Source organism: Patella vulgata, chromosome 7, assembly GCF_932274485.2.
Source record: "Patella vulgata chromosome 7, xgPatVulg1.2, whole genome shotgun sequence".
NCBI lineage: Eukaryota > Metazoa > Mollusca > Gastropoda > Patellidae > Patella > Patella vulgata.
Genome location: NC_065885.2, coordinates 16,970,583 through 16,996,259, shown reverse-complemented (window position 1 = coordinate 16,996,259; position 25,677 = coordinate 16,970,583). Strand labels below are relative to the sequence as shown.

The 25,677-nt window shown below is 34.8% G+C and overlaps 1 protein-coding gene and 1 long non-coding RNA gene across 4 annotated transcripts; one reads left to right on the top strand and one right to left on the bottom strand.

The window, feature by feature from the left end:
* Positions 1–3,154: 3,154 nt before the first annotated feature.
* On the bottom strand, positions 3,155–13,651 carry LOC126828154 (uncharacterized). Of its 3 annotated transcripts, none has more exons than XR_007682909.2 (4): positions 13,404–13,651; positions 5,736–5,859; positions 5,389–5,476; positions 3,155–4,699 (listed from the first exon to the last, which is right to left on the bottom strand). It is a non-coding gene; the product is annotated as an uncharacterized LOC126828154 (long non-coding RNA). The 3 variants fall into 3 exon arrangements; XR_007682910.2 differs by lacking the exon at positions 13,404–13,651 and adding an exon at positions 12,489–12,930; XR_007682907.2 differs by lacking the exon at positions 13,404–13,651 and adding an exon at positions 11,803–12,929.
* Positions 13,652–16,578: 2,927 nt separating this feature from the next.
* Positions 16,579–25,395, top strand: LOC126828149 (zinc finger MYND domain-containing protein 12). The gene is made up of 8 exons (XM_050557747.2): positions 16,579–16,776; positions 19,690–19,831; positions 20,003–20,174; positions 20,973–21,142; positions 21,907–22,029; positions 23,014–23,137; positions 23,915–24,060; positions 25,090–25,395. The coding sequence occupies exons 1-8, from the start codon at positions 16,670–16,672 to the stop codon at positions 25,195–25,197; spliced, it is 1,092 nt and encodes a 363-aa protein (XP_050413704.1). The 5' UTR covers positions 16,579–16,669; the 3' UTR covers positions 25,198–25,395.
* The last annotated feature ends 282 nt before the right edge of the window (positions 25,396–25,677 follow it).

Here is a 25,677-nt window from a genome sequence, read left to right as displayed (position 1 = left end):
GACCAAGGACTATTACTCTCTTTTATTATATTATTACGTAACATCTCATCAATTGCCGTATCAACAATAGGTCTAGACGTTAACGGAGTACGATATGCCTGTTGTTTGATGGGGAAATGGTGACCCGTGTCAATAGTCATTTTTACAGTATCAGTATGTCCTAACTCTGAGTCACTTACAGCAAATAAATCATGATTTTTCCTCAAAAGATTAAATAACTTAACTCGTTCCGTATCTGGCACATTAATCTTAGCAAATTTTTCATTTAAATTAGCATCAGTACACCCCGAAGTTCCCCGTAAAACCTCATCTACCGAGGCTATCGTACAGTCAATCGCCTCGACAGCGCGACCAATAACACACCCGCTTTTTAGTCGAAAAGTTTTGTTCGTACCATTTACAATAAAAACTGGGATTCTTCTGTCTAAACTTTTAGCACGTTTCATGCTGAACAATGAATTGCTGACCATAAGTCCTGGTTCACTACTCACAAACCGTTTACTTGCTTGTTCAACCATGAATAAATCTTGCCCACTATCGTAACTATGTTTCTTCAATTTCACATTAATGACATACCTTGTCTGAGGTTTTAAAATTACCTAGTTTGCTACTCGCAAAACAGAAGATATCACTGCGTCATTATCCAAGGAAACATACATTTTACCTATTTTCATACATCCTAATTCAAAGAAAAGCCTACAGTCATGCGAAACAAGAAAATCTCGACCTAAAATTACATTTCTATTCATATTGGAAACAACATGAAACACATGTCTTAAATTTTTACCTTTAATTTTAAATTCCAAGTGTGCAGAACCTACCAATTTGAGTTCAATACCATTTACTGACTGCAATATGATTTTACTTTTGTCCAGTTTTGGTTTATATTTTAAAGAATCATACACCTGTTTACTAATTAAAGAAACTTGAGCCCCAGTGTCAACTAATGATCGAAAATTTCGTTTTTCTATTTTAATCAAACACGAACTAGAAGAGCCAGAAACATTTACACCAGACAAAGGCCTTTGATATCTACCCCTTCCGTAGGCCGCCCGAAAAGAGTATCTTAGTTTTCCCGTTTTCGTAGTGTTTTAGGTTTAACTGATGTATCTCGTCGTTTAAATTTTGGATTTGATTTAAGATAGTCAGCAAATTCCTTACAGTCACGTTTAAAATGTCCTTCTATGCCACAAAACCAACAAGTCAAATTTCTCTGAAAACTCGCCTTAACCTCGTTTACGCCTCGTCTTTGTCGACATTCACGACTTACATGACCACGACGAAAACATATTCCACACGTGCGGTTTCTTACATAATCGACATCCATGGGTTCATGTGCGCTATTTGTATATACCTGTGCGTGTTGCCCGCCTAATCTTAACGCAAATCTTTTCCTAATATTTTGTTCGGCACTGGCCAAATCTACGGCTGCGGTGAACGTCTGCGGGTCGTCCCGTAAAATTTTTGTTTTGAGATTTTCGTGCTGAAGTCCATCTACAAAGAAATTAATTAGTTGCCTGTCAAATTCCCGCTGTCCGGCATATCCTGGGAATGCGTCAGCGGCTAGCGATAGAATTTTTTCAGCAAAAACTTGCACGTTTTCCTCGGGTTTCTGTTTGATTTTTGTTAATATTGCCAATGCTTGTTGTGTATCCGTAATTTCCGAAAAAGTACCAATTAAATCTTGTTTTAAAGCAGCCCACGTAAGATTCTCGTCTGCTATCATTTTGCTTTGAATAAAATGACTCACAACCCCCCTACTAGATTGAAATGCAACTAACTTTACCCGGTCTTCAGGCACTGTGGCAAGAACACAGTATTTTTCGATATTTTTGATCCATTCCTTAAATAGTTTGGGATCCCCTTTATATGGTTCAATTATATTCGCTACCGAATTTGTGGAAATAGAGGAAGACAAGCCTATCAACTGGGCACCTAAATTTCTATAAAATTCCTCAGCCATTATTACAGATAGAAATTAGTGAAAAATCGAAAAAGAGATACTCACAATAATAATTTGTCTAATTCTATCTGCCTCTGGAATCACAGCACCAAATGAATACTGTAGTACTACCGGACTTCTTTATTTGTTGTGTTCCTTGTGATCGTAAATAATACTACAGCAACAATGATTTCACAGCTTTATTAGTAAACTGGAAATAACTTTGCAGGTTCCTCGTTCTCAAATATATAATGACTGGTAAGAATTTCTGGGTGAGCTCTAATCTAGCTCTCCTCTACACCCTAATTTATACCCCCTACTTTTTCCAGGTCTTCAATAACCTTGACGTGAATTTCCACGCCATATAAGGAATAAAACTCTATATTTCCCACAAACAAGACAGGCAACATTACCTATTTTTGGTCAACCGACCATAGGTCAATAAACAGCTAGAATTTGATGACTATTTTGACAATGATTATAATTTAACTAAAACATCACTGTTTTTTACGAACAACTATAACCACGTTCATTTAGTACTTATGATTTCTCTTTATAGACCAAATTGAAGAGACAATTTTATAAAGAGCCAAAATTGTCACAAGGGCCATAGTGCTACACTGAAAAAAAACTTGTGTTGAAACAACACAAACTTGTGTTGTTTTCAACACAAGTAAGGTGTCTCTATTTAACAACATAAACTTGTGTTGAAACAACACAAAACTTGTGTTAAATGTTGAAACAACACAAAACTTGTGTTAAAATTTATCAAACAACACAAACTTGTGTTGAAACTTGTGTGAAAATCTACACAATACTTGTGTTGAAATTTTTGAAACTTGTGTTGAAATTTTTGAAACTTGTGTTGAAATTTCTGAAACTTGTGTTAAAATTTCTGAAACTTGTGTTGAAATTTCTGAAACTTGTGTGGTTTCATACAAACTTGTGTATAACCATCCACAAAAACTTGTTTTGTGTTTTTCCCCAATTTATATACAGTATAGCAACCTTTTTATGCAGGACCCATCTCTTTGCTCTGTTAGACCTGTAAAGTTTGATAAAAGAAGGAAACAAAATTTGTTTTTGTTTTTGTAAGATTATTATTTATTCATAAAATCATTGGAAAAAGTAAATTAATACATCAAAACTAAATAGATATTTGAAATGTTAACAGAAAAACAGAGAATTCTAATACTAATTATATTGTGTTATATATAATGACCCCCCCCCCACACACACACACACACACACACACACACACCACTTTACCCATCACAAAATATAACATAGCTATTTAAATTGTTCTTAACCCCACACACTTTACCTATCACAAAATATAAAATAGCTATATAAATTGTTCTTTACCCCAAAACAAGAACTGAGAATATAAAGATATGTACACAGTATCCCTACCCCATACTCCAAAATATATAATTCAAATAATATCTAAATTTAATAACATCCAAACCAAGCACTAAGATTAATTATGCACTAAATTGAAACAATTTCAAAAACTGAAAAGTGCTACAAAATCACACTACAAGTGATTTGTGAGACATATAGAAATAACTAATATACACAGAAAACTAACAAAAGAAAAATGCACTATTTTGCAGGAGTAATAAAATGATGTAAAACCTTTTCCTCATTAAAAAACCCCAAACAAAATGAATATTTTGTAAATAAAAGAAGCAAAGCATCAAGATTACAGGATTGAAATAAAAAAATTTCATATGTACAAAACATTTATATACAATCACAAGTCATAAGCCACAGTGGTTCAGTGAGTATAAGGTGTTGGCCGAGAAATTTCAACTGGATTTTCCGGCATAGTTCCCACTTGTCAGTAGTCTTGGATATGGCAAGGGATAATTGGGTACAAGCCCGGAATCAAAAGAGAGAGAGAGAGAGAAATGGGGTTTAACGTCCACTTGACACAAACTAGGTCATTTCGGGATTAACATATGGTTTAATTTTATTTCAATAATTCGTTGCGCATAGGGGTCTTTAGCAGTGGGAGGAAACCGTAGGTCCCGTAGAAAACCCACAAGATTGGACAGGCGACCCTACTCCTTGTCACGTACAACCGGGGATTCGAAACCACGCCAGTTGACTCAATGACAGGCTGTATGATACCGCACGCACATGCTTACCATTCGGCCATCCACCACCCCCTCCCCCATTCCCGGAATCCAAACCATCCCCACTGCGTTCACTTAGAAGAAGCCTTGACAATTGAATTATTTGACTCAATGACAGACTTCCCGATCAAATGTGTGCGTGTTAATCATTGCCCCCCCCCCCCCGGGTTCCCGTTAAAGAACCCTTGACAGTTTAAATATTTGATATAAGAGTAGGGTGTAGGGTCGAATCACTCTAAGAACACAGAAAAGTAGGATACTAAACCGTATTTCATTTCATAAGCAAGGGAAAGTCACCTTTATGTAGGTCAAGGTTTTTTGTAATTCTGGGTGTATTTGATCTACATTTGGTTTCTAGTAATGCCTATTAAATACTTTATGATTCTGACCAAATTCTAAGTGATTTATATGCCACTTTACTTGCTATATTATACATACATTTCTGAAGAGAATTAAAATCTAATTGTGTTTTGGAAGAAAATTTAACATTAATAACAAAAAATAAATATTTAAAAATTGGGTCAAATGCATTCTTTCCCAGAAGTATAAAATAAATTGATGCTTGGGTTTTCTTGTTGTTATCATACAGCAAATACTCTTTCAATGGTGTTCCAGCCTAAAAAATAAAAAGTAGGAGATAAGAATACTTTCTATGGTTCACAACGTTTAAATAAACAATTTATTTTTGCCACATCGAGACCGAGTCTCTATTTGGTTTCAACTCTGCGTAATGTCTAATTATTTTTGGACCCATTCTTATTTTATTTCCATTGACAACAAATTGGATATTACCCTTTAAAATCTACTGAAATCTATTTGAAAGTAAAATACTGTCCATCATTATTTTACTGCTATTTACTGTAAAAATACACATACATGTACACATTGGCGTGCACATAAAAGATTCCTTGGCAATTGGAATTCGATATAAGAGTAGGCTGTAGCGCCGCTGCCCGGGCAAAATTCCCTTCATAGCACACTGTATGGCGTATGCCCATCTTCATTAGCCCAATTTATGAGCAAAACAGTAGGATGTTAAACCCCATTTCATTTCATTTTCAAAATTATAAAATAATTTGATGGCTTAATATTCAAAAGGTACAGTCCTTCATGTTTATAAAATTGTACGGGAGCCATAAAAAGCTCCTGATACCTTGAATATATGCAGTTTAAAAGTAAACAAAAATCTCAATATTTAGGAGAGAGAGAGAGAAATGGGGTTTAACGTCCATCCAACCCCCCCCCCCCCCACCAAGTGTATAGAACCAGTTCCTGATTTAAAAAGCAAATATGCATGGTACTTACATAGTCTTTGTCTGATAAGCAAGATCTGTGAGAAAACGTCTCCACAATATCAATAGCCCTTTTCAACTTGATCTTCCGAGGTGGGTAACTGAAAAAAAAATGGCAATGTATTAGTTGGCTTAAATTGACTAGACAGTTTTGATCAATTAAAAAAATGTTACTTTAATTACATTTGTTTTGTTTCATGTGTTGGTTTGCTTTGCCACAGATGAGACAGTGATATCTACATATAACTAAGATTCTGTCTCTGCTCATACATGACGTGTACAGTTTTACTATACTAAACTGAATTTTAGATTTCAAAATAGCATAACAATCTTTTCTATTAGAATTTAATAGTTACCCACCAAGAAAAAGCTGCTCTATCATCATTTTTTCCAGCCATTTCTTCTTCCTTTTTTTCTTTTATAATTTCTTTTGTTATTACATGATCTTTTTCTGGGTGATTTGCATATACATCCAATATTGAAACTGAAAAAATAAATACATGATATGTAATTTACGATTAAAGCTACCTTACCATATATACAAACTGTGTGATATGAAATTGAAACTAATGTATCTATATGTATCAAAAGTTTTAATCCCAAGGAACTACCTAGCCGTAAAAGTCTATCTTAATAATCCTTGTTTGTCACATGGTTTCACTGTCGCAGTAATTAGAAGACGGCCATGGTGACTGAGTAAATTAGGTGCTGGCACACTAGCATGGAGGCCACAGGTTATCTCTTGGGGTTGACCGAGAAAGCTCATCTTGATTTTGCAGAGTGGTTTCCCCTGAGATCCAATGTACACATTGGCGTACACATAAAAGTTCTCTTGGCAGTTTGAATTCGGTTCACTCAAGTATTGGGGCAAACTCCAAATGCTAAAAGAAAAATGTCCGACATATAAGTGCCTCCAACAATTCAAACGAATAGGCTATAGGAAAAATACGCGTCCTATGACATTCGGGCAAATGTCAAACGATGTCTTAAATAAACACGGTTTAAAAGGGACAATAATAGAAACAAAAACTTATCCCGTCACTCCACCCTGGCAATTAAGCAATCCAATCATCAATACGCACCTAATCAACGTTACAAACAAACACGAGAATCCCATAGAGGCTAGAGCACTAACACTAGAGCTGATAGACACAAAATGGGCAGACTATATTAAAATCTATACAGATGGGTCGAAAAATAATACACAGGGACTAACAGGGTACGGCATTTTCATCCCCAAAGCAAAGCTAAACATCAAGAAAAGGATACCAGAACATTGCTCTGTGTACACCGCAGAATTGATGGCCATCAAAACTGCAATAGAATGGCTTGCCACCCAAAAACACCAAAAAGCCGTTATCCTATCAGACTCCCTAAGTAGCATTAAATCCATCGAATCAGACTATTCCAAAAGCAGACAGGACATAATCCACCAAATTAGGTATATTATTCAAACAATAAAGAATAACGGAAGAGAGGGAGTCCTTGCATGGATCCCCTCCCACATCAATATCTTCGGCAATGAACAGGCTGACAAGCTAGCCAAGGAAGGGTTGGCATTAACTGATATAGAAAATTTAGAATACAGCACTCAAGAATTCACAAGCATAGCCAAAGATAAAATTAAAAGTGCATGGAAAACCCGTCTAAAACAAGAGAATACTCATCGCTATCAAATTGATAGCAATCTTGTAGACAAGGTTTACACCAATCATCCATCAATCAAAATATGCAAACTCATCACGAGGCTTAAAACGATAAACGTAATAAAAGACTTCACCTTCAATCCAATTAAATGCCCATGTGGACAAATCGCGACCACGTCTCACCTGCTAATTGACTGCAATCAATTGAGCAAAGAACGTCAGTCTGTAATTAAGAATCTAGCAGAGAGGGGAAACACCCTCTGTCTCAAATCACTCCTTTCTCCACAACCCGACGATAGACACTGGACATCACAACTTGTCTGGGATTTTATTGAGAACATAGGGATGACCAAATATATAATGTAATCAATTAAAGAGTAGGGTGGAGCGCAAAAATGTCCTCTAGAAGGAAGCGTAAACCGCCCTACACAACTAATATAACTCCGATATATATAAAATACTGAATTTAATCAGTTAACAGTAGGGTGGAGCGCAAAAATGTCCTCTAGAAGGAAGCGTAAACCGCCCTACATAACTAATATAACTCCGATATATATAAAATAATGAATTTAATCATTTAACAGTAGGGTGGAGCGCAAAAATGTCCTCTAGAAGGAAGCGTAAACCGCCCTACACAACTAATATAACTCCGATATAATTAATAAATCAACTAATAAAACCAACTAACAGTAGGGTGGAGCGCAAAAATGTCCTCTAGAAGGAAGCGTAAACCTCCCTACATCTATAATACAACCACTAATCTACCAACTAATAAAACCAATCAATTAACAGTAGGGTGGAGCGCAAAAATGTCCTCTAGAAGGAAGCGTAAACCTCCCTACATCTATAATAAAACCATTAATCTACCAACTAATAAAACCAATTAATCAACAGTAGGATGGAGCGCAAAAATGTCCTCTAGAAGGAAGCGTAAACCTCCCTACATTTATAATAAAACCACTAATCTACCATCAACATAATTCATGAGTAATTTATTATTCTCATTATTACCATTAATATCTATTTATTATTCTTATTATTTATCTGCAATTAAGTTAACACTCTATTTTCTTTTACTCTCACTTATTATTTTTATTATTAGTTTAAAATGATTCCCCGCCCCCCCCCCCCCCCCCACGAAGCCTTACTAGACGAAATAACCAAAAAATCACAGTAAGATCAGATACTCTCTTTTCTCTAGCTTTCTTTTTCAGGTGCTGGATTCTTCCTTCAGAGAACCAACAATAAAAGGAATGAATAACATAAATAAAGATGTAAAAACGCTACCATACCGGACAACATACCCAAATGGAAGGAAGAATGGACCAGGACTCAAACTCACCAACAAAGCCCCAAGGTAGAGTTGCACCGCCCTGCCATTCTACCGGACAGAACGACCAGACCAACCCAATCGACCCAAAATATATATATATGTACATAATATGTCTATGTCTGTGAAAATGTCCGTCTTTGTCCATGTCTGTTCCGTCAAATCGCATGTTTGTAAATGTCTACTGGCACCTGTTTCGTCCTTTGCACATGTTATCCTACTGTTGTTTATTGTCCTATGTACATATATATGAAAACCTAACCATCCTAATATTTCTCACTAATCACATTGTAAATTAATGCACCTTGTACACATAACACGTCATTGTCTGCGATATCACCTCGGTGGAAGCGGACGTAAAATACAACTAACACTAACTTTGAATTCGGTATAAGAGTAGGCCATAGTGTCGCTGCCCAGACAAACATTTTCACTTAGCTAAAGTCTAACCATAAAACTTAGTGTCCATACATAATAAATATTTTATTCCATTAATCAATTCCATTCCGCCATTGGTTTGTCTTAAACTCGTCATTTGTGTTCATGGGCATCAGGGTCGAGATGGCAACGTTATATGTTTTATTCGTCTAATTTACTATAAAACATCATTCGGTTTGCCTCACGGGTTAAGGGCATATTAATAGCTTTATTCACTGAGATGGTTCCTTTACTTATAGTTTATTTTTCGAATTGCTTTTTGTATTTATTTAAATGAAAATATTTAGCACCTTCTTGTTAAACCGTTGAAAGATTTAAAGTTTGGATTAATGTTAAGAGAGTGTGGGTCAAAGATGCCGCTGGCAGAGTGTGTATAGGGTGTTAAAGTTTAAAAGTTATTCCCTACAAGGTGGTTCTACGGTTCTTACCATAGAATTCAGCTGTGAAATAACACAGTTTCTTTCATTATGTGTACAACAATAAAACTAGTTCAATTGCAAGTTGTCTAAACCACGGTGCTGTGATGTATGCATCTAAATGTTTCGACGACCCACCAATCAGTAGTTGCATGATGATTAAATTTATCGGACATGGAATGTGAAAATGCTTTGGAACTTTCAACTGTAACACGTTGCAATAATTACTCAATATAAGCCAAAAGGATCCGCCTTGTTCATTTATAGTCCGGCCCTGTCTTCAGTATTAAAATATAAAATTGAACACAAAGTATATTTAGTAATCCGTATTGTAGTAATGGCAATCACGGCTTGTGTTTTTTTGTTTTGTTTTTTGTTGTTTGTTTTTTTTTGCAAAATATAAAATAATTACGATGTCGTTTAACACTCACAATAACATATTTGGTTACCGGCCATTCAGCCATTCAGGTCGTACATGTGTCAAGTATACAGTCATATATACAAACGCCTAACTATAGAAGCCTACCATTCTTAATTTCTACTTTTCGCCCTCCAAAACACGAAAGTCGAAAAGTAGCAGTTACGACAAAATGTGAGGCGACAGCAACGCTATACAAGCCAAAATCGACTCGAAAAAAGGAAATCAAGAAATAATACACTGCGATAATAGCGCCCCTCGTTTTTTTTCCTAATTTCTTATTTTCGACTTGCATTTTGGCTTGTATACCGTCTTGTTGACTTTCGACTTAGTCATATTTTTGTATTTATTGATGTCAGTAAGATGTTACTATGGAGAACGTAAATTTCAGATTATACATTCCAGACTTCGTAATTGTAAAAGTGCTCTAAACTTCCATAGATTTTTAATGCATATTTCACATAACCCAACATGCAGTTGTAGTCATACTCAAGAAGACAGCGACCATTATTTTCTGTACTGCCCAAATTATTCGTCTCAGCGTATCTCAACATTAAATACCCTCCCATTTAAATCCATAAATACAAAAGCGTTCCTATATGGCGATACCAACGAAAGTAACCCGTTCAACAAAGTGAGTTTTAGTAAAGTTCACAAGTATTTAAAACTAAACAAGCGCTTTGAATAGATAAGGTAATTGTCAGGCGACGATGATTGGTGTTAAATAGTGATGATGACGATGATGGTGACGATGATGATGACCATGAAGATGATTTATTTATATATTTATTTATATACTAGAAGAATGCCCGGCTTCGCTCGGGGGTCATAACTCCGGAACCGGAAGTGGTAGACTAACGCCACCTGGCCTATGTTACTCCCCGGTCCGAGCTACCCCTATACCCCAAATTTCAGACTCGGAAATGACAACGTGAATGATGGATCAGTCGAACGACAGAGTGAATGACAGGAGTTTTCCAGTCGAATAATAAAGATAATGGCAACTCTGGTCATAGCATATCTGTTTATAATATATTTCATATAAATGTTTATACACGTATTTGAAAAATACATTTAGGTCTACGTGTAATGTTGAATGTATAAATTCGGAAATGTTTTGATCTCTTGAACTGTATTATTTAAAATACACGATTAACGTATTAAATTGTAAATAATGAATCAAGCCAAGACATGTATTAAATGTTTTATTGAATTGGAATAGAAACTGAAAACAGATTAACACCCTGTGTGAGATATTTCATTCAAATATTGTGAAAGGGTTGGTAATAAAATTAAAATTGTCATTGTGTCATTTTAATAACATTGAATCGTCCTTATCTGTTACGTAGTCGTCTCAACATATTGTTGTCATGTGTTACTTCTGCTAAACAACTCAATAGAAACGAGTAAAGTATTATAAACGAAATTATGTCTCAAGAGTTCTTCATGACATGTATTGACTGTAAGACACAAAGCGTACAGGATCTAAGTGTGATGTTAAAGGTCAACACGCAAATATTGAAATTGGGTATGTTCGTGGATTGACTTATAGAATGTTGTTAATATTTCCATTTAAATAAATACAAAAAGCAATTCGAAAAATAAACTATAAGTAAAGGAACCATCTCAGTGAATAAAGCTATTAATATGCCGTTAACCCGTGAGGCAAACCGAATGATGTTTTATAGTAAATTAGACGAATAAAACATATAACGTTGCCATCTCGACCCTGATGCCCATGAACACAAATGACGAGTTTAAGACAAACCAATTGCGGAATGGAATTGATTAATGCAATATATATTTTATTATGTATTGACAATACTTTTCTGGTTAGATTTTAGCCTAAACACGACATGTGTGTTGGTGACAATTTTGGCAGTCATATCTGAATGACTCAAAAACTGTTTATATTTCTTTAACTTTTGGTATACCTAAATTCGGGCTATTATTTATGGTAGAAAGATATAATAAAATGGCCTAAAGCTTTAAAACATATTTTTAAATATGTTGAGGCACCCTAAATTGAATTTGAAGCACCAGGGATAAATAAATAAAAATAGCTATAATGCATGATTTTATTGTAACTAGTGAACTGATAAATATTGTACAATTTATCTAAAGAGTACATTTATGAAAACGTGGTACTTTTCTGATATCTAGTTAAATTAACACTTACCCAGATCTTGGCATAAGCATGACTTAAAATGATCACGGCTAAAACACTTCCGTGCGAATCAAGAATTCTTTATGTAAGAATAGAGCTTTATAAGACCGTAAATGCACCACACATTATGTCTCCATAAGATGGTAGCTATAATCTTTCAATCCAATCCCCTAATTAAGTATACCCCCACCCAATCATAAAAAAATAATAACATAGCAAAACGGTGTTTAATTCTGATCATCTAAATTATCAAACGATATTCGCCGAAGTAGTAACTGAGAAGGGCGTGTTTTAAGATATACATAATGTATCTTACTATTTTTCGCTTATATAATTTGATTTTCAAATACAAACCATTAATACTTATCTTAGCATTAAAACAATCAACCATTTGTGGTTATATTGAAATCTGTAAAAGACGCATTCTTTTTGAATATATTTTTAAAAAATAATAAATGGAAAAAAACATATTATTAACGCTTTTTCAACAAGCAATTGTTATAGTCTTAGTGATTTGTAGAGCGTCAAATCACAATGTTATTGTACTGTTTTAAATTGTAGATTTTATTCATTCATGTAAAACATTTATTACAATTTTATAATAAAATGTATAAAACACTGAGTTCGAGATTCAAATCACAAATCCATCCAAGCTAGGATACTGCAAATCCGAATATTTTTGTTTATAAAATATTTACTTTCCATTCAATAAATATTCCAGTCATCTAGTTTTGGATTTGGGGAAATTCATTCTCCTTTTCCCATATATACAGATTGCCGTATTATTTAATAATCAAACCAAACAGCATGTAATCAAAGAACGCTTGTATCCGCCATATGTAATATTGTCACGTGACATTGTTATGTTTTGTTTCGCTTGGGAAGCGTTTATTATACATAATAGAACTCCAGTGTAGTAAGCCATAACTATGAACAATATCATGTCCCAAATAAATAATCTAATTTGTAGATCTGCAATTGGTCACATGATGGTCCGAACATTATTTGTATGGCTCTATTTGTTGACAGCAAATACCGCTAATAATTATCTTGGATAAAATACCTCGTTTAGTAAACGAGGCAATTTTACCCAGCCTCGTTCTGAACAAAATACCTCGTTCCAAAAACAGGGTAATTTTAAAAAAAACACGTTTTGGAACTCCAGAGAAACGAGGTATTTTTTTTACCTCGTTACAACGAGGCAAAATCGGGGCAAAAATTTTGACACGTTTTTGCCTCGTTTGGACAGAAATGCCGAACGAGGCATTCTGAGGTTTATAGTGATACACCACTACGGGTTCTTCGTCGCAGAAGACACTAACGTCGGCATCGTCTGAGATGGAGGACTCCATAACTTCTTCTTGTTGTTCCTCCATATCTTCCGTCTGCTTATTAGATTTAAGGTTGTTTTTTTAAACATAAATTAGATTACAATTCAACTAACACAAAAGTGTAAAAAGATTTTTTTCTAGTCTGTGCCCGCGTTTATGTCTACTCTTGGCAAAATCGTTATAATATAAAAAAAATCATGAAACGAGAATCAAAATGGCCGCCAATCGGGTCTCCAACGCCAATCCAACCTCCCAAGATATAATTTCAAAACAGATTCTTACCTGCTGGTTCAAGTCGAGCCGTTTCTGCTTTAATCATAATGTGATTCTGTAATGTAAGTATTTGAACAACATCGTAGCGCCGAACAACTAATGTTAATTAAGCATGATTTCAGAAAAATTGAACAGATTTGATAATAACATGCCGAAATTTTTTTCCTGACCGCGCCATATTATAAACATGAACTTCCGGTTTAAATTGTTGGAGTTTTTTTTAAGGAAACGAAATACTAATATTATACAGAGAAACAATATCGATGCCAAATTACATACATGGTATTATTTTTTTTATATAAATATTCACAAACCCGCGGTCTTGTATTCTATGTGACCATTAGCTTACATTTGTCAAACATATCACTGCTCCAAAATCATTTCAGCACGTTGTTAAATGTTAAATTAATTGTGTGAAATCACTTCATTTAATGTCCGCTTCCACCGAGATGATATCGCAGACAAAATGTAGCCTATAGTACGTTGATTTTATCAACCAATCACATTCAATAACAGTTTTACTTATTTTCTTGTCAACGCATTTGGAGTCAATTGTTAAAATCACACCGGGCATGAGCGCTCAACAGGCCTTTGATCTACCAGTTTATTGGGCCCAACTTTATTTTAACTACAGACATCTTAACACCAATTAGCATTCAAGTCTGTCGGGCTATATTGTCTGAGTAAAAAATACCTTTCTCTTACTTGTGGACCCCCGGATTAAGACTTTGTATGGAGTTCAAATTTAAAAAAAAAAATATTTGTTGACGGTACACATTACTTGTGTTAATTATATGGAAAAAACACAAGATTTGTGTTAATGCATTAAAAAGAACACAAGTTTGTGTTAATGCAATGCAAAACAACACATCACTTGTGTAGAATAATTTTCACACAAGTACTTGTGTTGAGATCCAACACAAGTTTTTTTTTCAGTGTACAAGTAATCTTCTAATTTGGTGCGATCTTGTATCAGTAAAGGGGATGGATACCCTTATACCACTCGTAGCCAGTTTAGCAGGTTTAGGATTTTTATCTTTGTCGTTGGTTACTTCTCTGATGGCTTGGTTAACAAATTGTGTTTGGTAATTATTAAATTCGGTGGGGACTTTGCGTAAATGTGTTAATTCTGTAGCTAATGAATCTTCCTGACATATGGTGGTGGCACGCTTAGTGAGGGTTGACACAATGGACTTCTTAATGTTCAATGGGTGATTTGACTTGAAATTAATATATTGGTCTGTATGAGTGGGTTTACGATACACTGACGTTTTAAGGTTGTCTCCATCTTTGGTAACCAAATTTAATAGTACCATCTTCTTCAGCTTCCATGGTGAAGTTAATTCTGTGTGTCTGGCTGTTGAGATGTTGCAGGAGGCAGTTGGGGTCATCATCTTTCTTGAGCACAACAAAGGTGTCGTCCACCTTCCGATACCAGACGACAGGTTTGATGGCGGATGTCTTTAGCGATTCTTGTTTCAGGGACGTGATGAATACTTCAGATACCAAAGGTGAGAGGGGGCTACCCATGGGTAAGCCAAGGATCTGCTCATAGAAATCTACAATAGGTGGAGAAAATACATACTTTTATGAGTTCTATAATACTGTCGGTGCTGAGAGTTGTGCCACCATATGCTAGAGCGACCCACAAAGACCCAGTCAAGGCCCGACTTCTTATTTGCTCCAGGGACTCAGTTTACTACAATACCTCCCAATACCTCTCCAAGCTCCTGTCACCTTTAGGGAAAACCGCCGAATCATTTATACAAGACTCTGGTGAATTCTGTAAGAAAAAAAGACAGGTAAACTCCAACTGTAAGATCATCTCCTATGATGTAGTGGACCTCTTCACAAATGTGCCCCGTGATCATACCTTACAACTTTTTAGAGACAGGATAAACGACCTTGATATCCCACTAAACACAACTGGTTCTATGTGTTAAAAAATATCATCAGATCACACGTGATTGGAAATTTACTGATTGCATCATTTGGCTTAAAGATACATTATGTAAGATTTAGATTAAGAGCTAGCCATTCTTGCTATAATAGTTCGAAAATAAATCATGTAAAATGAATAATTTGAAAATTTCATTCAAATTACTCTATTGCGAGCGAAGATATTAGCCTTTAAAGGTTTGACAAGACGTGTGCAATAATTTCAACCACCATGCTGGTTGTTCGAAGCTAAGTTTCGCTTCTCCATTTTTAGATTAAATCAAAATATGTCTGAACCGTTTTAATCTATTTAATATCGGAGAGATCCGATGCCATCGAGTGTTGATTATGGCCTGGATCAGTTAATTAATGTCTAATTAATAATTTAGATAACATTTCAGACCTAAAAAAAGACCTGCAATAGGCAGATTTAGCTCTTGCATTATGTATGTTTAAGTAACTAATCATATCAGTAATTGCACAGGTTGAGGGTCATGAATAGCCTAGTCTGTGAGTTATGTCCATAGGGGTCCTATGAAAGAAATCCATTTCATTTCATTCATTTAACATGCATATTATGAAAAGGGGATAAACAACCATTTGAAATCATCCTGTACGCTCTTTCTGCAGCCAATGTATGTGGTTACAAATACTTAATTTTGTCGTTAATGTAATTCATTCAAATATAATAGATACAAATTCTTTCATTGCATATCTAGAAAGAAATTTTATATTAGTAATATTACGTATTAATGGCGTATATTTCCTTTTTTCCGCAGGATCATTCCCATGGACTTATATTAGTAGGCCTAATTGGTTCGCCCGATTTCATGTATATGTAGTTCGTCTATTTGTAACAATTCTTTCATTTCGCTTTTTTTAGTCTTTTGCATATGAAGTTTTTGTTGAATTTTGGTCAAGGCTAGAAGAAGTGTGTTTGGATTTACGTTCAGTGCGCGGTTTGGGTGAATATTCATGATTTTTTATAATATATTCGTTTGACGTACCAGGCGCGGTAAAAAATCGAGATGATCACCTCACTTCGACATTGTTATCAGATGATTATGACATGTTGGTCTCTTTATGATTATAAAGATTAAGATCATCGGAATGTTCAACAAAATGTTATAGACAAAGAAATGTGGTTGGCTTAACATTGAAGTCAATGGAGAGAAAATTACTCGTCTCAATCCTTATTTTTGAACTGGAGTTTGCTCCCCATGTTCTGTTCATGCGCAATCACGCTAACAACAGATGTAAACAATAATGGCCGACTTTTAGAGTTTTTGTAGATAGTTCATTTATTGTAAACCAAATATTGGCGAGATCTGACAAATATGACACTGAATCCCCTCTCAAACCCTAAAGGGCTTAAACTTTTATGCGAACTCTGTCAGAAACCAGCATTTATCCAATGTACCTTGTGCAGAGTAACGTATTACTGGTAAGTTTATGAAGATCATTTTAATAATTTACTCACTCAGCTCAACTGGCTGATTCACTTGCAATCATCACCATGCTCCCACCACATGTTAAGTTAATTACTAAATTTATAGCAATATTGTTTACTCTTTAACAATAAATCAGATGATAACTATATATCCAACATTGTATGCATTATATTCACTTCCCAAAAGTTCTCACATCCAAAATAAAGATTACTAAGTGTAAGTCTAATGACTCTAGGCCTAATGGAAATAAATAGTTGGTAGTTCTAGTTTGATCCATCTAGTAGGCCTATAGCCAGAAGACTTGGATGGATAGACATGTGAGCAGACTTGCCAAAAACTATTTGAAAATTCCCATTGCCCAACAGACCAGTATCCAGTATTAGTTAGAAGCTACTGTCTGAACCATCGTAAATTTTAAACGGATTTCTTCGATTATGAAAAAACTACTTGACTTTGGTTATTATAAACTTACCTGTGTATAAGGGGGTCTCAGCAAGGCTTGTCTATCGTAACGGTGTTTGGCTCTTTTATGACAATTCAGATTTTGTGTATGAGTCACTATGAATAAGCTATTGCTCTTGGACCCAGTACCCGGTAATGAGTTTGGGCGTTTACAAAAATAATATCGTTACGGTGTTTGGCTCTTTTATGACAATTCAAATTTTGTGTATGAATAAGTTATTGCTCTTGGACCCAGTAATGAGTTCGGGCGTTTACAAAAATAAATACCGGTACGTCTGTAGTAGTCCGTTATTTTGTTTCCATCTTGTATTAATTATTTGGTTAGAGAGTTGAGTGGGATTATTTCTTTTGAACACAGGTGCTGAACAAAAAGAACGACATTCCTTTAATATTTCCTGATGAACTTAAAGTAGCTAAGTCTCTAACTCAATATCATCCAAAATCTTCGACATTGAAAACACAAATTATTTGTCAATTTAAATCAACATTGATGTTGTGACCTTACGGGGAAAAGATGGGCTTCTGATATCCAATAATTAAGACAAAATAAACATTTTACCATTGGTACACAAATTGTGTACCAATTCGTGTACCATGGTGCATTTCAGCGTCATTTTTAACAAGGGACTCGTAGAAAGAGGCTAGATATATTCCACAAGTCATGCCAATCGGTGACGCCATATTTTTATCTGGAGAGCATGCGCAATAAATACTATCGGTATAGAGTGGAATAACCAGGCGCTAGAGATTGCCATTCGATTGAGACTTCTGGTGTATTTCGCCGAACATAACTGATTAGAAATTGCAGTAAAAACAGAAACGATTGAATGTAAATCAATTTATATATACATTCACATTACATCATTATTATATGCGTTGCGACCCATTTGAGTCAATTTCTAGATCCAAAATATTAGCGATTTAGCTCCTTAAGCAGTCCTGTCAATTAACCTCGGCAATCGGCTGTAGCCGGGGTAAATCCGTAAATGTACTAAATGCCGATTTATTTTACATTGAATCATTGAATTGGTATAACGTTATTATTTTTTTTTATATAAATACTGAAAATTATTTTTCAACAACAAATCATAGTGCAGACAGTTCCATGTCTTTCTATATCTCTTCGAATATTATTTCCGTTGTGCAAAAAGTGTTCAGAATTTTGCGTCTCGGTAAAACAATTAATTTCCGAAAATCCCGGCTTGTATTTGGAAATTCACAGGGCAATGTATCCATAGGATTGTACTCTCAGTTATTAAATATAGGCCTATATTAATCACAAGTACAACTCCATTTTGAAAATCACAGAGAATGGAATTTTAAATTTAGCGCGAAACTTGCACAAGTTTTTCCCATGGTCTGCATAATTAACACACAAGACCCAATAATACATGCAAACTGTGATACCCCTTTTGACAAGTGATTTTTTGTTTTAAATACATTTTTATAAAGACGATAAACGATGTTTAGACATCCTAAACTGTTCTTATCAACAGTGTTTCGATTTCAGTAAGCTTATCTATCGAATAAACCAAAAAAAGTAATTTAATCAGGAATATTATGGATGTGAACAGTCGGAACGTGAGAAGCGATGACATTTTTTCATAGTTTATGAAATAAAGTATGTTTATTTATAAATGTTAGCCACAGAGTTGCATATAATTGACAGGGATGTAGGGCCTAATATAATTTATTAAAATATATATAATACACAATAACACAGGGTATTTACAGTTATGAGGTGATGATGATGTGAAAAGCAACATTTACGTGTATTTGTGTAATCGGTGATATATTTATTGTGAATAAAAAATTAGAAGCCTGACAATCAATTGTTTCCAAATTAATTTTATTGTCTTCAATTGCCATTTTTGATGCCCAAACTCAAACGATCGGAAAGGTCATGCGTTAATTGTTGTGAATGCAGCACATGTGATTGTCAAAATTTGTCAACCATTGCCCCCTTCAACATATAAAGATGGTTTAGTTGTACAAAAACAAGCAAAAACATTGACTTTTCAAGAGAGATTTTTTTTTTTTCATTGGGATATTCAATTGTGCAGTAGATTTTATTCAACCGGAGAGGATTTAGGCAAGTTTTTAATAACAATTATTCAGTAGTTTGTTCACAATCAACAAAATCCGTTCATAATTTACCACGGTTCAGAAGAAGACTTGATGACACAGGAATTCGGGCAATTAATTACCCTTTTTTCCACTCAATACTTTTTGACTAAAGGACAGGTATAGGCTTAGTACCAAGAAAACCAGAATCTCTCTAATACTTGAAATATCAATATTCTCACTCGATAAAAAAGGTGTAAATAAGTCAATTTACAGTAGCAGCAAAATAAAGAAATTCAGGTACCAGAAAGAAACTTTTCATCCCCACCCCACCCCAGGAACTCAAATATTCATGTATGCTTATTTAATTTTTATTGTAGTGGTGTAGAGCATCAAAAAGCAGATTGGTTGGGAATTCATGAAAAGATATGTGAAAATTTAGCACTACTCCGTCAGCCAGCACCATTTCTACCCTCAGAAGGAGAGAGGGAGAAAAGAGAAAGGGTTTTACTAGATAAAAAGGTTTGTTTAATTAAAAAATTATAATTGAATCAGCTCCTTAAGCTTGAAACAATAATGTATCTTTAAGCTTTTAAAAAGCTCTTTAAAAATAAACACAGAATACTTGTAATACAAACTCAAGCAATACAAAACACTATTTGATTTAACACTTTTTTTTTCTTATATAAACAGCGTCAGATGATAGACCTAACACGTACAACAGGGCAGAAATTATTATTTGAAGGAAAACATGAACAAGCAGTACCTGCTGCTATGCAGTCATTAAGATTTGCTATAGATGTACATGGGCTGTCTAGTATAGAATTAGTCCCTTCATATCTTATATTGGGTGAAGCCAGTATAGGTAGGTATTTAATGAGTTTGTTAATGACAATCTGATTTCAATCGTCTTTTATCTTACTCGAAAAATTACTCTGCCTTCTATTTTTTTACTGGGGGGTTGGATGGCTGAATGGTTAGCGTGCGCGCGCTGTATCATAAAGTCTGTCATTGAGTCGACTGGCGTGGTTTCGAATCCCCAGTTGTATGTGACAAGGAGTAGGGTCGCCTGTCTAACCTCGTGGGTTTTCTCCGGGTCCTCCGGTTTCCTCCCACTGCTAAAGACCCGTACGAGCAAGCGAATTATGTAAATGAAATTAAACCATATGTTAGTCCCGAAATGACCTAGTTTGTGTCGAGTGGACGTTAAACCCCATTTCTCGCTCTCTCTCTCTCTCTATTTTTTTACTAGATATCAGTATATCCCTAATTAATCATGTTGAAAAATAGAAGAAATTTAGTTTTAAGCAAAATCTTTTGATGTTTGGCAGCCAATTGTTCTAAAAAAAAGTACTGTTATTACCCATAACATTATGACTTCATGTTGTGACACCAATGCCTAGCGATGAAGATTTTCTTCAGGACCTTCCACTAATATGAGAGCCTGTGCATAATTGAAATATTGAAATAAAGATGTAAGTTTGTGACAGGATCATTTGAGTGAGTGTTAGATAGGATCCATTTTTTACCGTTGACCTCATTGCATGATATTGCAGGATCATTTGAGTGAGTGTTAGATGGGACCCATTTGTTTACCGTTCTCTTCATTGCATGGTTTTGGCATTGTATCTACCAGTAATTATAATCTTCAAATTTGCTTTAGGCCTAGGGCGATTATCCCAAGCTGAGGAATATTTAGCACAGGGTCAGTGGACTGTTTTGAAAACACCAGAATGTTCCAATGCCATCAAATCAAAACTCTATAGAAATCTGGGATTACTTTATGCTGCCAAAGGAGAATATGACGAAGCATTAAGAAATTTAGCAGATGATGTAAGAATACTCTTTTCATTCAGCACCACCATAAATCCAACAAAATTTATAAGCAAAAATCTAAATGCACAATACTGCTAATTATTATTATCAATTTCATATATAACTATAGCATTTCAGGTGTATGTCCAGAGGAGGCATCCAGGGGACCAAGACCCTCCCTTGTTTAAAGATACATTATGGGAGATTAGATAATGAGTTGGCCGTTCTCACTATAATAGTTGAAAACTAGATAATATAAAGGCAATTTGCTGGAAATTTAATTCAAATTGATCCACTATGAACCGAGAATTAAGCTATTGAAATTTCCACCTAGCGTTGATCATCATTACTAAAGTCAGTACGATAAACAGCATAATCACAATTATCCATTTAATCATTAAATCGTGAAGGAAAGTTATGCAGTAAATCAGCTCATAATCCACAAAAGATCGCTGGCTAGCGATGCCATCGAGAGTTGATTATGGTCTGGATAGGTCAATTAATGTCTGATTAATAATGTAGATATCATTTCAGGTCTAAAGAAAGACAGTTAGCTCTTGCATAATGTATGTTTAAGCAGAGAGCATATTTTTTTCCTTCTACATTCATAGAAATTAGGTCAAAAGAGCATTGCCACTATTTATGCCTCACTGCACTCTAATCCTATACATTTATGCACTGAAGTGAGCAGAAATTTTGTCTCAAATTCCTGGACACGCCCCTGTGTGTATCTTAAAGCAAATTATATGTTGTATTGTCAATTTATTGTATTTATTTTGAAGATCTACCATGCATCTGTAGAATTTGGTACTGATGATATCCGAACAGCAGGTGGATATTTCCACATGGCAAATGTGTTTTTCCGTCAAGGCAAAATGGAAATTGCTGATTCTCTCTACAGACAGGTACATTGTGTTTATATTTATTTACACAAAACCTTTTACTTGACATTGCAAGCGGGGGGGGTGGATGGCTGAATGGTTAGCGTGCGCGCGCTGTATCATAAAGTTTGTCATTGAGTCGACTGGCTTGGTTTCGAATACCTGGTTGTACGTGACAAGGAGTGGGGTCGTCTGTCCAACCACGTTGGTTTTCTCCGGGTCCTCCGGTTTCCTCCCATTGCTAAAGACCTCTATGCGCAAGCGAATTATTGAAATAAAATTAAACCATATGTTAGTCCCGAAATGACCTAGTTGTGTCGAGTGGACGTTAAACCCCATTTCTCTCTCTCTCTTGACATTGCAAGCATAGAAATTCCCAATACACAATGAGTAGGGTTGCCTGCCCAGCTTTGAAAATGATATCAGTTGTTATACATATCTTCAGTTCCGTCTTTGCAAAAATTAACAGAAAAAAATACATAGACCAAAAAACGAGGTCCCATGTATGCATTGGAATGCACGTAAAAGATCCCTTGGCAGTTGGATTTCGATATAAGAGTAGGTGATAGTGCCGCTGCCCGGGCAAAATTTCCCTCATAGCACACTGTATGGCTCTGCCCGTTTTCATTAGCCCAGTATAGGAGCAGAACAGTAGGACGTTAAACCCCATTTCATTTCATTTCATTTCTTTATCATGATAGATACAGGAAATTTTCCAATAAGTATTGGCGATTTTGACCAACTCATGCATTTGATATCTCTTCCAATAAATACTCCTGAAGTCAGATCATAAAAGGTCCATGGTTAGATTCTTACTGGATTTAATCTGGGAGATTGAAAGTTGTGATCCAAGGGCCATAATCAGAAATACCATAACTACCATAATTATAAACAATGTTCATCGTCTTCTCACAATATATTTTTATTTCTCAAAGAAACACAAACATTTGTGTTGTCCTAACCACTGTTGCACTGCTTGAATTTCAAATTGCATGTTTTATGTTTAAGGTAACAGATATATGGTATAGTCATTTAGATGGTATAGTCAAATGTAGAACTAGAACACCAGAAACACCCAAGGGAGTTGGACCTGGAGCTGTAGAAGTTATTGTGGATGAAGAAGACAAACTAGGTTAGTTTTTATTAAATTTTGATAAGTTAACAATTTAGTTGACTACAGATCTTGTTTTACAGTGTTTAGTAGAATTGTATAGTAACATGTTCAATTTACTTTACATTAGTCTTATAGTAAGAGAGTGTGTGTGGACATTTAACCCCAATTTCTGTGGTAAGAGCAAGAGTACTGCACTTACATGCCAACAAAACCAAAAAGACAAACCTGCGGACAAGATACAAAGTACACAGATATGTTTAATTTTTTAAATTGATCCTGATGTATTTTTGTCTTACATTACTCTATTGATCATTCCCAAGGGAGATAAACAATCCTTTTATCATCTTCATGAATTCCCTAAATACTCCTGTCAGTCTTCTCAAGGATAGCATGGAACTATAATAATAATATTAGACAATTGACTGGAAGTTTATTTGGAATTTTGAAAATTGGGGTGCAACCAGAAAAAAAATGAAATATGTTTGAAATTTATACACAGTGATTTTATACCGTATATGAGAAGAAGAATGCTATTTTCAATGATTTCCAATAACTCAATCTGCTACGTTATACATGTTTTGTATAATAAATGTTAGCACTAGCAGACACCAATCAGGTTTTAGTGTCTTTGAAATACACCCCATTAATTCTGTGACAACTTTTGAAGACTGATCGACCAATGTAGCTGCTGTGGTCATATGTATCATTACCTAAATAAAAACAAACCATTTTGCACAATCTTATACTGTTTCATAATGGTAATTTCATTAATATCAATGGGTTTATTTTGATTAGATGAAGCCCAGGAAGCAGAAGCTATTCAAGTTTTAAATGCTATTTATGATATGCGTGAACATCAGACAAACTGTCGAGTTGATGACTTGGCTCTCATCTGTCATGCACTCGCCATGTTATATTTTATTTTCCATGAAATGAATAAGGTAAGTTATCCACTGTGAATTAGTCATTCTATCTGTGAATTACTCAATTAGTCATTCTGTCTGTTAGTCATTCTGTATGTGAATTAGTCATTCTCTCTGTGAATTAGTCATTCTAGTCTTAAAGCATATTTTAGGTAAAACTTGTAATATACACCCCGTTTCTGATTCTCAATATTAGCCCATGCAAACAAAATGGAATGTGACAGATGGTTTTGTTGACACTTTACCTTGATCATTTTAAGACACATTATTAGCAGTTATCAGTGGGAACTGGACTTGAAGAGTCATGAAAGTTTCCCTTAACAGCTTACCTGCCTTGGCCCCTACTTTTGTACAAACAAACTGAGGGGAGAGGGAGTACATAGATTTTGCCGGTTTCCCAATCCTAAAATTAAACATACATTATGCAAGAGCTAAATCTGCATATTGCAGGTCTTTCTTTAGGCCTGATATGTTATCTAAATTATTAATTAGACATTAATTAACTTATCCAGACCATAATCAACTCTCGATGTCATCACTAGCCTGCGATGTTTATTGGATTAGGTTCCGATTTGCTGATTGACTTCCATTTATGATTTAATCATGAAATGGATAATCAAGACTAGGTTTTTTATCATACCGATTTTAGTAATGATGATCGAGGCTAGGCCAAAAATTCAATCGTTACATTATCTAGTTTTTAAATATTATAGTGAGAACTGCCAGCTCTTTATCTAATCTCCCATAATGTATTTTTAATTTTAAATAAAATAATGTTTATATAAAAAAAACAAAAAACCTATGTTCTATGTAATATCCAAATTGAAAAAAAAACAAAACTTGATCTTGATTACTTGTCTTGGCAAATCCACCAAGCATTAAGAACCTTCCTAACAATCCTAACCTTACTGTCACCAATAAATAAAACAAAATTTAAACTATGAAAATTCAAATAAAAAAGAATCTGTGTTATAATTTTTATTTAATTTTTTTGTTTAAGACAAAAAGAGTAAGCTTAATATGAATTGTGCTTTTTTTTATTTTCAGGCTAAGGAATATGGAAGAAAGGCTGTAGTTACAAGCAGTAACAACCCAGATGAAAACTTTTCACGTAAAATTGTTGAATTTATGAAAATTTGTGATAATGTAAAGTAAAAGATTTTTATTTTGTAAATTTATACATATATTTTATTTGTTTTGCTTATACAGTCATCAGAGAATGTAAATTAATAATATTATTTGTAAATAAGAAAGGTAAAAAAAAATTTCTGCTGGTATTTTGTTTTCATAGCGCTGTGAGGTTACATTAAATTTGTATATCTAGTGCTGTTGTCTGCACTAGTTTTCTCCATACTCTTCAGTTCTCTGTCAAATTCCTGCAGACCATAAGACCATCCAAACATCTTAATCCTGTAAGTTATAAGATCAGTATTGTTATCACTGTGCACCCATGACTATCGAGGACTGATGCACTTTGCAAGACAGGAGTCTAATGTAAGCAGTAGCTTGACCTTTCCTCGCCCCAGTTTGGCACTTTATCAGATTATGGAAAAGGCTAAGGACTTCCAGGATTTTTTTTTTTTTTTTTTCCACACAGCTCCATTTTTCATTCCGCACTATGAATTCCTTGCTGTC